The sequence below is a fragment of the Drosophila biarmipes genome, chromosome 3L (genome assembly GCF_025231255.1).
Source record: "Drosophila biarmipes strain raj3 chromosome 3L, RU_DBia_V1.1, whole genome shotgun sequence".
NCBI lineage: Eukaryota > Metazoa > Arthropoda > Insecta > Diptera > Drosophilidae > Drosophila > Drosophila biarmipes.
The window spans coordinates 14933282-14947132 of NC_066613.1; the positions used below are offsets into that span (position 1 = coordinate 14933282).

General features: G+C 44.1%; 3 protein-coding genes across 8 annotated transcripts; 1 reads left to right on the plus strand and 2 right to left on the minus strand.

Moving 5' to 3' along the window:
* The first annotated feature begins 468 nt into the window (after window positions 1-468).
* LOC108028457 (epsin-1) lies at window positions 469-10275 on the plus strand. 6 transcript variants are annotated; one of them, XM_017100306.3, is made up of 10 exons: window positions 469-932; window positions 4617-4776; window positions 5292-5380; window positions 5452-6110; window positions 6176-6848; window positions 7034-7124; window positions 7187-7458; window positions 7527-7628; window positions 7869-8396; window positions 9064-10275. In XM_017100306.3, coding segments are annotated over exons 2-10 (2475 nt in total). In that variant the 5' UTR covers window positions 469-932; window positions 4617-4775; the 3' UTR covers window positions 9124-10275. The 6 variants fall into 6 exon arrangements, with proteins under 6 accessions (XP_016955795.1, XP_016955799.1, XP_016955794.1 ...); XM_017100310.3 differs by having other exon boundaries at window positions 7989-8396; XM_017100312.3 differs by lacking the exon at window positions 7869-8396 and adding an exon at window positions 8794-8854 and having other exon boundaries at window positions 470-932.
* Window positions 10276-11190: 915 nt separating this feature from the next.
* LOC108028185 (trypsin) lies at window positions 11191-12206 on the minus strand. Its single transcript, XM_017099847.3, has one exon. The coding sequence runs from the start codon at window positions 12004-12006 to the stop codon at window positions 11236-11238; it is 771 nt and encodes a 256-aa protein (XP_016955336.1). The 5' UTR covers window positions 12007-12206; the 3' UTR covers window positions 11191-11235.
* Window positions 12207-12390: 184 nt separating this feature from the next.
* On the minus strand, window positions 12391-13308 carry LOC108028010 (trypsin alpha-3-like). Its single transcript, XM_017099639.3, has one exon. It carries the CDS (start codon window positions 13306-13308, stop codon window positions 12391-12393), a length of 918 nt encoding a protein of 305 aa, XP_016955128.2.
* Window positions 13309-13851: the final 543 nt, after the last annotated feature.

A 13851-nucleotide genomic window follows, 5' to 3' on the forward strand; every position in this document is an offset into this window, starting at 1 on the left:
ATTAAGAAATGGTTTGAGTCCACGCTATCCAAACTCACCACACCATGGTTTCTTTCATTTTTAAGATACATCTTTGTAAAAGAGATAGAAAATATATAAATAATTTCAAATTTGAAAAGAAAATGGGTACTTCTTATAATATTGACTTATCCAAATAGTAAGTATTGAATAATTATCAACTTGTATATCCCTTGAATCTGGAGGTTTTTTCTTTCAAATAAGGCGTAGAACGCGCAAAGACTCTTATTTTACTAAAAAATATTATCGTACTCTTAAAAACCAAATGAAAATATTGTAAAATAATTTGCATTTAAAGACTTGAATGGGAATTTGATTCAAAAGTTAACAGCGAGCTAAGAGTGGCGTAAGAAAATGGCGTTAGTCCATGTTGGCAACGTGACCGTGTGCAGTATTTTTGTGACGTTTTAATACCAAAACTGGTATTTTCCATTTGGGCGGTATAAATGCTCGACATCTCGGCAGTCACACTGCAAGCGAAGAGAAGAAAAAAAAGAAAGAAAGAAATAATTTCGTGTTTTGTGTGCTGGGTGCAAAGGGTAAATAAGCTGTATTACTTTCGTCGCAGTGCAGTCGAGAGCCCCAAAAAGTCAGAAGAGTGCCAGGATCTTGGATATCCGTACCGTGCGCGCAGCTCTCCTGTTTTCCCCCTTTGTTGACGTCGCATTGTCGTCATCGTCATCTTGTGACCGTGTCTATTCGAGTCCGAAAAAGAAAGAAAAGAAAGTCGTAAAATATAGAAAAGAAAACTAGTTGGGGAGGAGGAGTCGCACACACAAACAACAGACACTTACACACACACACGGAGCCCCCACTCACGCACACACAACAAGCCCACTCACACACACACGTACAGGCGGACTGCAGTGAAGCAACGAAACAACAATAAACACAGCAACACAGCAACATTGCAGGTGAGCGAAAGAGTAAGTGGGAGGGGGCAACAAACATACTTCTCTGTCTCTCTCCTGGGGGACTACTTTTACCATCATGATTTTCGTAGTTTGCGATCCCCCCTAAATGTAAATCCCCGCTAACAGCCTAAACTATGTTTATTGATAACGCTTCTTCGTTTTGAGTTGTTGTTTTAATTTGATAAGTGCCGTTAGCCGGCCCAACGATTAGTCATACATAGTAATTTCAGGGTTGCCAGGGGCGTAGGTGGAAACGGGTTTAGGCATGCGAGGGGGGCGTATGAGTAATGAATGAAGTTTCGCACATTTGGGCCCCCATCAGTGCGTCTGTGTGTGTGTGTGTGGGCAGTTTGAGTGACACAAATGAAATCTAATCGCCTTTCTGGCTCGTTATCACACACACACTGCTGAAAGAGCAGCCATTTACACGTTAGTATATATGTTTGTATATGGCACCTATGTAATGCACGCCCGCATTTCCAACAGATGCAGCCAGCTCGGAAAATGCAACAGTGACAGCGGCTGCGGATGGGGCAGGGGGTGGGGCCGGCGATCGTGTGGCACAGTGGGCAGCATCGTCAAGCGAACAGTGACCTTCGTCGCCGGCGGCTAACCCTTTTCGCCGGTCCGAGATGCTAATAGAAAAACATCTCAAAGGCTGAGATAACCGTAAACCAAAGGCAAACATTTGGTTTGCGAAAGAAGCGTATCTTCAGACAGTGGAGAGTCGATCTGCCGATCGGGATTTGGCAGATTAGGCAGATAGGCAGGGCTTTAACACTATGTGACTTAAGAAATAACAAAAGTATTTATATCTTTTATAGGCAACAGATTGTTAGTCATCACATCGTTTGCATAGACAATGTTTAAAGTTAAAGTTAAAGTTTAAAGAATTCTGAATTTAGCTTAACTAACCATTGCAAAACTTATTCCACTCAGAAATGAGAGCACACAGATCTGATAACGTTTTAATGTTTGCTATGATGCTTAAAGCGTTTCGCGGTATACATAATAATATAATATTATATAATATATATATATTTTTTTTTAATTCGCAACTTAAGAAATCATCTGATTACCTAACTGGTATAGTTTTATTTAATAAAAAAAAGTAATTGCAAAAAGTAATTATTACAGTACTTAAATGCTCTTAAAAGCAAGTTATCTCTCAGTTAAAAAAATGGCTCAAAAGAAAAGCTCGACAGATGGTATACAGAGGGAGATGAAAAATTCTATTCAAAGAAAACAATCATTTACGTAGCTACCGACAGACTTTCATCAATATTTCACCTTAGCGGAAACACGCTAAACGCCTGACAATAGTGCACTTCAAGCAGCCTCGTGGATGTGGAATATTTTGCTCGCCTTTAATTGCGTTTAGATACAACAAGCGATCCCCGAGAGATCAGTTCCATCGCGCATATCAATCGGGGCACACATCGCACGGAGTTTTCAGCTCGGTTGGTGCTTGGAGCGGTGTTCCGCAGCTTTTTGGCTACGTTCATTGAACCGCCGCCGTCAAGGCCCTCTGCCCCTTGGAACAAAGTGACTCGCAACTCGTTCAGCATTCTGTTTGTTGTGATACCCACACAGGCGTACTTATATTTTTGGCAATAAAACGGCGACGTTGTGCCGAAAGTCAAGTGCAGAGACACAAAGAAAGCTCCATCGCCAGCCCCCTGGCCCCTCGGCTGCCCTGTCTGGCATTCAATTTGCTCAAGTTCAGGCCACCACCATGACGAAAACAGACCAGGAACCACCGCCCCGCCCCACTGCCCAGTGCTTCTTGCACTTCATTTGCGTAGTTTTTTCGCCTTACTGCGCGACACTTAATTGAATTATTTCGCCTTCTTGGGGCCAAATGAAAACAAACAAACAGCCCTTCTTCCACCACGATCGCCGTCTGCAGATCGGTCAATGAATTGTGCTCCCCGGATACGAGAGTTCCCCGGCATTATCGCTCGCATAGCTCGCATACTTGCGGAACGGGTTTATCTGTGAGTTACAGTTTCGAGGCGGTTCTCGACGGAGTTCGCCGCTGCCGGCTCTCCTCGATGTGTGTCAAGTGCGCTGTTTACACGAAAAATAAACAAAAATAAATGGAACTGGTCAGACGGCTGAAAGAACGGTGGTTATATCAGCATCGACAATGATTCCCCACTTATAAACCAGTTAATATTCGCCACTTGGCATTCTGCGAGTTTTAAGCAGTAGCCATATACTTTTCCCTAGGTTCAATGGGGTTAATTGCTATCTAATTGTTATAAAGACCGGTATATCAGTATTGAACTTCACCATCTTTTATGGCTTTAAAGCAATTTCCAAAGAAATGGTATCTATTAAGATGTCGACCTTATCGTTGCCCTTATAAAATGGGGTATTCCCTTATCAAAACCAAAATATTTGCCATACGATTTATTGCCGATAATATATTTTTAATAAGTTTTATAACCTTATAACGTCTTGCAAATTACTTTGCATGTAAAACACGAAATGCGACGAATGGCGGTTGTATCTACCTGTGCCAAAAGCAATCTTAAAGCACGTCGTCTTGTTTGGTACATACGCACGTAGCTATCTTATCCGTAATCACCTCTACTTTGCAATGGCCAGCCGGCTGCAATATACACATACTCGGATTTCCTTGTGGTTGAGAGCCGCATTATTCAAAGTTCTCCAAGAATTCCTGCCACCAAATCGATAGCAATTTGATTACACGGAGTGCACTGTTTGCTTTTAAAAATAGACCCACACCGCGAACAGGAAGGGGAAAAATCAATTCATTTGCTATAATTTCTCGCCGTGTTTGCTGGCTGCCATTAATGCATAATGCGGCTCGGTCCCAGAATTTGCATATCCAGACATGGTCGTAGACGAAAGTCTGCTCACTTTTGGTTCTCGTTGCTTGGTTATTTTGCATTTGTGCGGCTTCTCGCATCGGTCTGCCATGGGTTAAGTTCAAGCTGGGGCATTTGAGGCAGCGGGTTTGTTAGCTAAATGCTTGAGCTTGTTGGGGTGCTTGAAAAAGGGAATTCCATAGCAAGAGTTTGCAGAAAAATTCACTTTTTCCAGGAATCATTGATGCATTTCAGGCTTTTTTATTATTTAAAATAAGGTTTTAATTGTAGCAAATATTTAAACGAACTTTAACTCCTTATTGTAAATATTTTTTGTTTTGCTGTAAATAAGTTTCTTTTAAGGCACACACTTTGTTGTACTTTTTATGTAAAGTATGCTTTGAATTTCGGTTTTCTTGTCTGTTTTTCGTGCAGTGTATGGCCCAGTCGCCTTGGAAGAGTCAAAAGAAATACTCTTCTGTGTTTTTTGTGTTTTTTTCGCCGTGTTGTCTTTCCCTTCTGTCTGCATTTCGTTCTCCCGCAAATTGAATTATTTCTTCTAGGAGGCCCAGGCCTCTGGACTGGGCCTATCTAGTATTCGAAGGTCCGGTGTGGTTTTTAAAGCAGCGTTCTAAGGTCAGCGGCTTCCATTTATTTTTTATAAGTATGTTTCCACTCCTTGTTTGGTTCCCTTGAGTTTCGCATTTACTTTATCTATTTAATTGTGTGTTTTGCACCATTGCAACAACAGCAACAACCGAATTTGACTATATATAAATATGTATATCCGTATGTGTAATCTTTTACTATGTATTTTGATTGTATTTATCTTGTATCTCATATTTAGCTTGCTTTGGAGCACTTAAACAGCAATAAACATAAACCAAAACGATAAAAAAAAAAAACAAAAAAAAAAGTGAAAAACAATCTGTAGCTTATACAAGCAAAAGCCCAAAGTTTCTGTATAGAAAATAAAAAGCAAAGTCAAACGCAAAAAGAAACGAAAAGTAAGTCTCAATGTCAATCACTCCCATCTACCTTCAATTTCTTAAAAAAAAGCATCGCAATATAAAAATGGGATATATTAAACCGAGTCGATTCGATTTGAATTCGAGTTTCAACTCTCACCACACCAAGCAGCAACACAGAGCAGCAAAACTCACCACACAGATCACGTAACACCTTCCACATAGGTTCCAACTGGAACCGATTTTTTTCACCTGTTTTCTGTTTCTGTTTGTTTTTGTTCAGATTTTGTAATCCGACACACATTTAACACTTTAAATCTCGGAATACACTTCAGAAAACTTCACAGAAACTGTCAAAAAATAACTTAAATCCCAAATTCACGCCACAACTATTCGCATCCACATCAAAGTGGGACTTTTTTGATAGCAGAACTTAACCCGAAAACGACATAACCCTTCCCACAATCCACCCAGAAGCCCCCTATTCCGTTCGAGGGTAGGATAGACAAGATATAGCCATGCTAACACCCGTTTCCATCCTTTTCGTCACACAGTGAGAAAGCAAAAGGACGATATGCAGGTCAATGTCGCCGGTCTGCGCAGAAACATCAAGAACCTTGCGCACAACTACTCCGATGCCCAGGTGAGTGATCTAGTTGATCTATAGCCCAAAAGAAATGTTACAAAAATTAATCCCACCTTATGTTTTAATAGGTTAAAGTGCGCGAGGCCACCTCGAATGACCCGTGGGGTCCTTCGGCCGCCATCATGGGCGAGATAGCGGAGCTCACCTACAATGTGGTGGCCTTCTCCGAAATCATGCAAATGATCTGGAAGCGCCTTAACGACCACGGCAAGAACTGGCGCCACGTGTACAAGGCACTCATCCTGCTGGAGTACCTGATCAAGACCGGCACGGAAAAGGTGGCGCAGCAGTGCAAGGAGAACATCTTCGCCATCCAGACCCTGCGTGAATTCGTCTACTTCGAGGAGGGCAAGGATCAGGGCACCCATGTTCGCGAGAAGGCCAAGCAGCTGGTTAATCTCTTGAAGGACGACGAGCGCCTAAAGAACGAGCGCGTGAAGGCGCTGAAGGCCAAGGAGAGATTTGCCCAGCACCCGAGTGGTTTCGGCAGCGATGGGTACATTGATGGACCGTCGCAGAGGGATCTACCACCGGGCTGGCAAGAGGAGCCGCCCAAGTCTGTATCCGAGCTGGAGATGGTTCGACCCCAGACGGCCGGCGAGGAAGAGCTTCAGCTCCAGCTCGCCATGGCAATGTCGCGCGAGGAGGCGGAACAGGAGGAGGCTAAGCGGCGCAGCGATGATGTTCGTCTGCAACTTGCCCTCAGTCAGAGTGAGCAGGATTTCAAGTAAGTAGAAAAAGAGAAATACCATTATACTTTTTCCGATGCTAATTAAATCTTTTCTTTAACAGGGATCCAAATGGACGACCTATTCCCGCGCCCAAGAAGGAGGAACCCCAGAGTCATTTGCTTGATCTGCTGGACATTTCGCTAGGCGCCACGAGCATCTCGAGTCCACCGTTGGGCGCTGCAGGCGGCGCTCCAGCGGCTGTGGTCGATCCCTGGGCCACTCCTGGTCCCCGAGCTCCCAGTCAACTGTCCGATCCCTGGTCGGGTACCTCCTCGCCCCAAGTAGACCCCTGGAATCCCTCAGCTGCCCCTCGCACCATTATGGGAGCCGGAGTGCCGATGAGTTCGGCACCATTGGGAGCAGCAGCTGCAAACGATGCCTGGGGAGCTCGCACCCAGTCGCCGTCGGTGGCCTCGGGCTCCTCCAATGAGGGCTGGCTGCAGACCAATGGCAACGCCAACCAGAACGGACGTGGAGCTACTCCGGCGGGAGCTCCTGCTGAAGGCTGGTTGATTAAATCAACTGCTGTCGGAGCTTTGGGAGCTGCGCCCGTTAGTCATGCGGCAAACAATGGCAGCTCATCTGCGGATCCTTGGCTGGCTGAGCCAGCAGCTTCGGCGGCAGGAGGAGCAGCAGCTCCCGGCTTGGCGGATCCCTGGGCGGCAGGGGGAGCACCCCAGGGTGCGGGTGCACTGGATGATCCCTGGAAAGCCCTCGGAACAGGCGCCATCAAGGTAAACAGTTACTGTCATAGTGACTCAGTTCTTTTAGAACCATCCACCACTGTAGTTTTATTAGTTCAATGATCCTTATGGTTAATTTAATTTATCATCAGTTGTCTAATTGCATTCAGCTAATTCTTCAATAACAGTTTTGTAATTCAATTACCAATACGACGCATTATTCATTTAAATTCCAGAAACAATCCCCCGAGTTTGATGAGTTTGACTTAATTACTAACCGGAACAAGAGTGAGCTAAGCAATTCCAACGCCTCCAACAACAACAATGGTAAGTCTTTCATAAAGCACTGACAATCGCTTTCGAGCTTATCACCGAGAAACCATTTTTAGCTTCTCTGCTCGACGACATGGATCCGCTATCGGCGAACTACGGAAATGGAGCAATAAACAGCAGTGTGCATCCGTCGACAGGCGCCACGGCCAAGAAACCACTAAAAGATGCCCATTCCTTCCTCGGCGAGAACTCGGCGCTGGTTAACCTGGACAATCTGATCAAACCGATCGCGCCACAGACGCAAGCGGGTAATCAGCCGGCATACAATCCCTTCAGTGATACCGTGATGCCGCCCAAGACGAATCTATTCCAGCAGCAGCAGCCAGCCGTGAGTGGAGATTTGCATCTGATCTCAAGGGTGTAATTAAGCTTATTGGATTTATTCACCTTCTGTAGGTACCGTCCATCAATCAGCTGAAACAGCAGGCTCCCTTCTCAGTCAGCATGAACCAGGATCCCTGGGCGCCCGTAATGGGTGGCGTTAGTGCGACTTCACAGGTGAGTAGCCAGCACTTGGAGAATCACATGCGTCTGCGGTGTTAGGGAAACTCTACCTACTTGTACTTGTAACTTAATTATTTTATTGAGGTTTTGCTCTCTGATGATTTATCGATACTTCTGTTTCCTCTTTGAATCTATCTTATCATTTCACGTGTGCATTTTGTTTCCTTTTACTATCGTTTGTCCTTCTGTCATTTCTTTATGAGCAACTGTTGCATGCGATACCTGATATCCTAGCCAAAACTTCCGCCTCCCGTGCGTCCCACTAGCCTCAACTTGGGGCCTCCGTGCGTGGGTGAATTTCAGCTCTTGAGTGCGTTTAGTAATCCCATCATTCCCTCCGCCAACATCCTCCAGCCACAGCAGAATTCGCAGGTCTACAACTCTGCGTACCAGAGCAGTAGCAGCACCAATATCCCTAGTTGCTCCACCAGCAACAGCACTCCATACAGCAGCTATGCAAGTCCGAGTCCTGGCATCGATGGCATCCGCAACATGGATATATTCAGCGAGCGGCCATACTATAACAGTCCCACAGCACCTGCTGACGAAACGTATATGTACAATGGCACCAATAATAACAATATCAACAGCAACTATGGTACTCCCAGGCTGTACTCAAGCTATGCTGCCAGCTATAGCAGCGCCCTATCCGATTCGCTGGCCGAAACCCCGGGAGTTAGTGTGGCTCCCATGGGCTTTGTGGCCGAGCCCGTTCTGAGTTTCGGTCCCTCGTCCTCGGCGGCCAACAACTGCAAGCTGGAAGTGAGTGAGGTGCCGCTGAAGTGGTCGTTACTGCCAATTGTCTAATACTTCCTCTGCCAGAAGCTCTCGTTTATTGTTCAGCTTGCGTTTATTTGTTCAGTTTAAACATTATTTTTGTTGATTTAGTTACCCTTTGTTTGACTTGAAAGTATGAAAACTACGAACTGCCAACTGGGGAGCGTAGCAAAGGAAATAGCTTCTTAGAAATAAATATTTAAGGCTTAGCTACCAAACTCAAAATATTTAAATAAGTATTTTTTCTGAGTAAGGTAGATAAAGGAATTAACGCCTAACTTTTAATTCAGTCTCCTTTGCTGCTCCCCTGCAAATACGAACGCATCTTAACCAGAACAGCTCAGCTAAAACCCAGTTGATCCATAATATTTTCTAATTGTAGCCATCAATGGAGGCTTGGACGCTTAAATAAAACACATACAATATGCAATAAATGCAAATGGGTAAAATGTTTTTCGAATGTGCATGCTCCGCTATCTAACTCGTAGACTCTACCCTTCTAACAAACTAAAAACATTAAACCTAAAAACTAACTCTTATAGTTGGCTCAACTAACTCTAAGCTCTGAATGTAGTTTGCTTGTTTATTGCAAATTAGCTTTACGCAAAACCAAATATCGATCACCTACTTATACACCCCTCGAACTTTGCAGCAAAATAACAACATGCCGTGGGTCAAACCGGAAGCAGCAACAAATCCGTTTTTGTCGTAAACTGGAGCCGATCAATCAAGGGCAATGTGAGCATGAGCAGCAGCGGGATCATCAACTAAGGGAACGTCACCTAATCAAGGCCTGGCTGGTGTTTACGGAGCTGTCCAATAGCATTAGCCACAATAGCAGCAGAAGCAACCAATTTAAGCTCTACATAACTGCAAAGAGAATAATATGAATTAATTAATAAATTATGTGTAAGGAAGTATTATTAAAGTGTAAAATATGTGATGTACGTGAGAGAGAAAGCCAAGATCCAGCGACAGAACGTGTTGAGGAGTAGAAACAGCAACGACACCCAGCCAAGATGAGTGTAGAATTCTGCCGACTTCGCGCAGGAAGCTTGCATTCAAAGCGAACTTGAGTCTAACACATTTGCAATAACTAAACCTGTAAACCAGCCCATAAGATGGCATAGGGCATCACCAGCGCCACTCGACTGACTATGAAATTATTCTCCCTACCATTCACAGACTATATCTAATGTTTTTAAACCTCCTGGGTGCATTGCGCCCCCTTTAAGTGGAGTGGTCGTCGGGGATGGCCCACTGTCAGTCTTCAAGTACTTCCTTAGTTGATCACTTACTGTTAATTAAGTTGTATCCTTGTTGAGGCGAAAACCAAGAACGCAAAACCGGTAGTAGGAAATCCGATGGAGTCCAAACGAGAGATGCGAAAATGAAAACTAAAAAATTGTTATATAGCTTTAAAGATTGCGTCGGAAAAGAAAACATGTTGAAAACAATGGTAAACAAATTATGTGTGTGCTTGTAATTGTAAATTTTTTACGTTCTTTGTGAAATTTATTGTGCGCGCATGTTGCAGAAACCAAATACAATTATTAATGGCTTTTGGCTATCGATTTTTAAACACATTTTTACGATTTTTTCGAGTTGACAGTTGATTTGTTTGTGCATTCGCTTTTGGTCCACCTTCAAGACACCAATGCATACACGAGTTGCTGTTGAACCATTTTTTTTAGCGACTAGTTTAAAATTTACAAAAACCTTTGAACACATATACAAAGAACAAGATTACAAGAGCAAATCGGAAACTAAAACAAAATGATGGTATACATTTAGGCTAGCATACGTAACGAATTGTATAAGCGTAACTTAATGATAACAAAATATACATATACATAAAAGAGAAGACGATTCGGTGTGAATTTATGCTTAAGAGATATACCTGCCTGACCAGCCAGCGTATACACCCCACAACGCCTGAAACCCTTTTATATATATGGAAACACACAGCCCCAACCCCCAAATAACACACGTACACTTGCGAAAATGCAAATTTTAAGCATATTTTCATATTATTAAAATTTATTTTAACTAAAAAAAGCGAAGCGAATCCATGTAAAAGTCAGTCCACTTTTGATGCTCCCATTGCACAACTAGGCGGGTGGCGACTGAGTGTGCCAATGCCCGGGGGCCGCCACTTGACAGCCAGCGCCAGCATTCAACACTTTGTTGGGGCATCACACTCATGTCGGATACATTGGGCACAGGCAAAGGCTGCCCCAATCCCAGCCCGATCCCGATCCCAGCAGCAACGGCAGCACGATTATGTTAATTTCGGGGGCCGCCAGAGTGCAGCATTAACGGAGCACGCCCACCGCATATGGCAGTGATATTTTGGCCAGCTGGGATTGGGATGTGGATGTGGATGCGGTTCGGGATGGGATGGGGCTGGATATGGATATGGATTGCTGCATGGATGTGGCTGTTGCGCAAGTGGCCAGCTAGCTGGCAGGCTGGTTTCGGTTTTGATATTTGACATGCGCCAGGGGCCATCAGGAAACTTCGTTTAAATGAAATCAAAATGCACAAATACATAATTTACACAAATTTGCCGTCGACCGGCGGTACGAGTTTATCGCCTTGGCTGGGCACGAAGAAAGAGCGGCTCCTCAGATGACTGGGAAAACGCTGGCGCATTGTATAATGCATCGGGTATTCCAGGAGCGATGAGCAGCCAGCTGATCCAGGAAGAACTGACTTCCGAACGGGGTGATGTAAAAAGTGGCTCAGTGGGGTATACAGCATGGAGAATATCCAAAGTTTTAGTTAATACAATAAAACTCTTTTATTTATTATTATAATATTGTTATAATATAAAGTTAATTTGGTTATCAGTTTCCAGGACATGGAATATCCAGTTCACATAGTTGGCCAATCTGGTGTAGACTCCCGGAAAATGTGGATCAGCACAACCATGAGCGAAGGATACTATCCCATAGCTACTGCCTCGATGGACCAAAGGAGCTCCCGAGTCTCCGAAACAATGATCCCGTCCAGGGGCGGCGGCACACACCATATCCTCGGTAATGGGGCGATCCAAATAAGAATAAAGTCGACGACAACGCCGCTGATCTATAACCTTCACGAATGTGCCACGTAGCTTGGGTTCCGCATCATTGTCATTTTCACCTGGATTACCCCAGCCGGCGACTAAAAGTGTTCGGGGAAGGATATTAAGTCCTGGCAGCGGTAGCTTCACCAGCTGAATGCTTTCTCCCACACTGAAGGGTTTGCTAATCTTCAGCAATGCGATGTCGTTCTCCAGGGTGCGCAGTTTAAAGTCAGGATGAAGGATAACCCCCGCCACATCTCTTCTCTGACCACCCTCCTCAGTGGATGCTGATCCTGCGCGGACGGAGTAGCTATCCGGATAGTAGACGCAATGTCCTGCTGTGACCAACCACTGGGATGTGATCAATGCCGAGCTGCAACTGTAGTTCCCATGCACACTAATGGAGGCCAACCAGGGTGACAGATCAATAGGCAGTTCCACTCCACCTACGATTCGTTCCTGATCAGATTTAGCCCATGATTCAAGGCCACAAAAGAGCCATAAAACCAGCACCGAAAGTTTCATCGTCCGTATCAAAACAAAGCGACCGTGAAGAACGAATATCGGGCGATAACTGAAAGTTGAGTTCTTGACCTTAGGGTGCGAACTCTAACCTAGCAAAAAAGTGTAGAATCAAGAATGCTAATAACCTCTAGTTCTGGCATGCAACCTACTGAATTCTGATTAATGATATACAACATTCCGGAGGCCTGTCTTACCTACCTAAATATTTTTTATTAAAGATTTGACATGAATAATTTATTCATTCTCATAAATCAGAACAGAACATTTACAAAAATTATAATAAACAATAGAAATTGGAATCAAAAGGCTTGAAATGGTTTTTGCATCTTAATAGTACCTTTATAACAGACAATCTTAAAATAACTTTGATTCCAAATATAGATATCAATTATTTCGCACCACCTCCTTTATCCATTTAACAAATTGCAAGACATTCACATAAACTCCCGGGTAATTTACATTGCCGCAACCGACTCCAAAGGAAGTGACTCCATAGAGAATGCCACCGTGGACCAGCGGACCTCCAGAATCTCCCGAGCAGGTGTCTCGGTTCTTTCGCTTGGCGCAGATCATTTTCCTGTATATCCTGATCCCCGCCTGGCTATAGTCCTGCTGGCACTTCCTTCGATTCACTATGCAGACTACGACTCCCCGCAAGTACCGCTGGACATTCTGGGCGTTTGAGGAGGTCAGACCCCATCCGCTGGCCAGGCAACATTTGGGAAACCGCCTGGTTTTGCGGGAAGGAAGCTTCGCTCTCTGCACACACCGGCCGAGTTTCAGTGGGCTCTTCAGCTTCATCATGCACAGGTCGTTCCTCATGGTCTTTTCGCTGTAGCCCCGATGGATCACTGTCTTCTGGACGTGACGCAGTTGACCTCCTCTCCTCTGCTGCGACGATCCCGCTCGAACAGTATATCTTCCGGCCCTGCCAACCTTACAATGCTGGGCCGTGAGAATCCATCGACGGGAGAGTATTACGCAGCCACAGATGAAGTTATTATCGAAATGGAGAGAGCACTGATACGGCGCCCTGGAGCACTTGATCCTTTTGCCATTCACTATACGCGTTGGCAGATAGTCCAGTGCTTCCAGGGCATTTATCGCAGGGTTAGTAGATATATTGCCCGGGAAAAAGGTCTGGTCCTTGAGCCTGGGCCCTTGGTATAGCAGATAGTGGGTGCCATTGTCTATGTAGTAACCACTCCACGAAGAACTTTGCGTTTGTCCACTTGCCAACACGATACATAGATACGCAAATATTGCTATTCCCGAACAACGTCCAAACTTTGTAAAATCCATATTCATAACCGATCAGGGCCACGATCGCCTCTCGACTGAAACTTCTTACAAGAGCAAGTCACCTTTCGACCTCCTGGTTCCCGGTTCTGTGATCGGTACGTATTTTTGTTGTTCTTTTGCCATTTATCTTTACCGGCGCAGAAGTAGGCCAAGTTAATTAGCAGCTCAAACAGAAGACAGCCCGCAGCGCTTTTCAGATTTTACATGCTGTCAAATTGTAGTCATAAGCCGCACGCTCAAGCCAAAAATTCCCCTTATCTTAAATCAAACACTCAAGTATATAATGAGTTTATAATTTTGCAATCATTGTTAAGTAAAATGAAAACGCTAAAAATGATAAAAAGGTGCTGATCTGCTAAATTTAATTGAAATGTTTTAATATTTATAAATCGGAAAATACATTGCTTTATGACGAGAGGAGTATTAGGCTGTATTAATATTATAATTTATTACAAACAAAGCTGAATTCATTATAAAATGATAAAAGGTGTTGATCTGCTAAATTTAATTGAAATGTTTTAATATTTATAAATCGGAAAATTC

Excerpts from the sequence above, each read along its gene's own strand:
- LOC108028185 (XM_017099847.3), bottom strand. The coding sequence starts at position 12,006 with ATGAAACTTTCGGTGCTGGTTTTATGGCTCTTTTGTGGCCTTGAATCA.
- LOC108028457 (XM_017100305.3), top strand. Across the intron at positions 6,111-6,175 it reads CAGAGTGAGCAGGATTTCAA|GGATCCAAATGGACGACCTA; the intron begins GTAAGTAGAAAA and ends TTTCTTTAACAG. Across the intron at positions 7,459-7,526 it reads TCCAGCAGCAGCAGCCAGCC|GTACCGTCCATCAATCAGCT; the intron begins GTGAGTGGAGAT and ends CACCTTCTGTAG.
- LOC108028010 (XM_017099639.3), bottom strand. The coding sequence starts at position 13,308 with ATGGATTTTACAAAGTTTGGACGTTGTTCGGGAATAGCAATATTTGCG.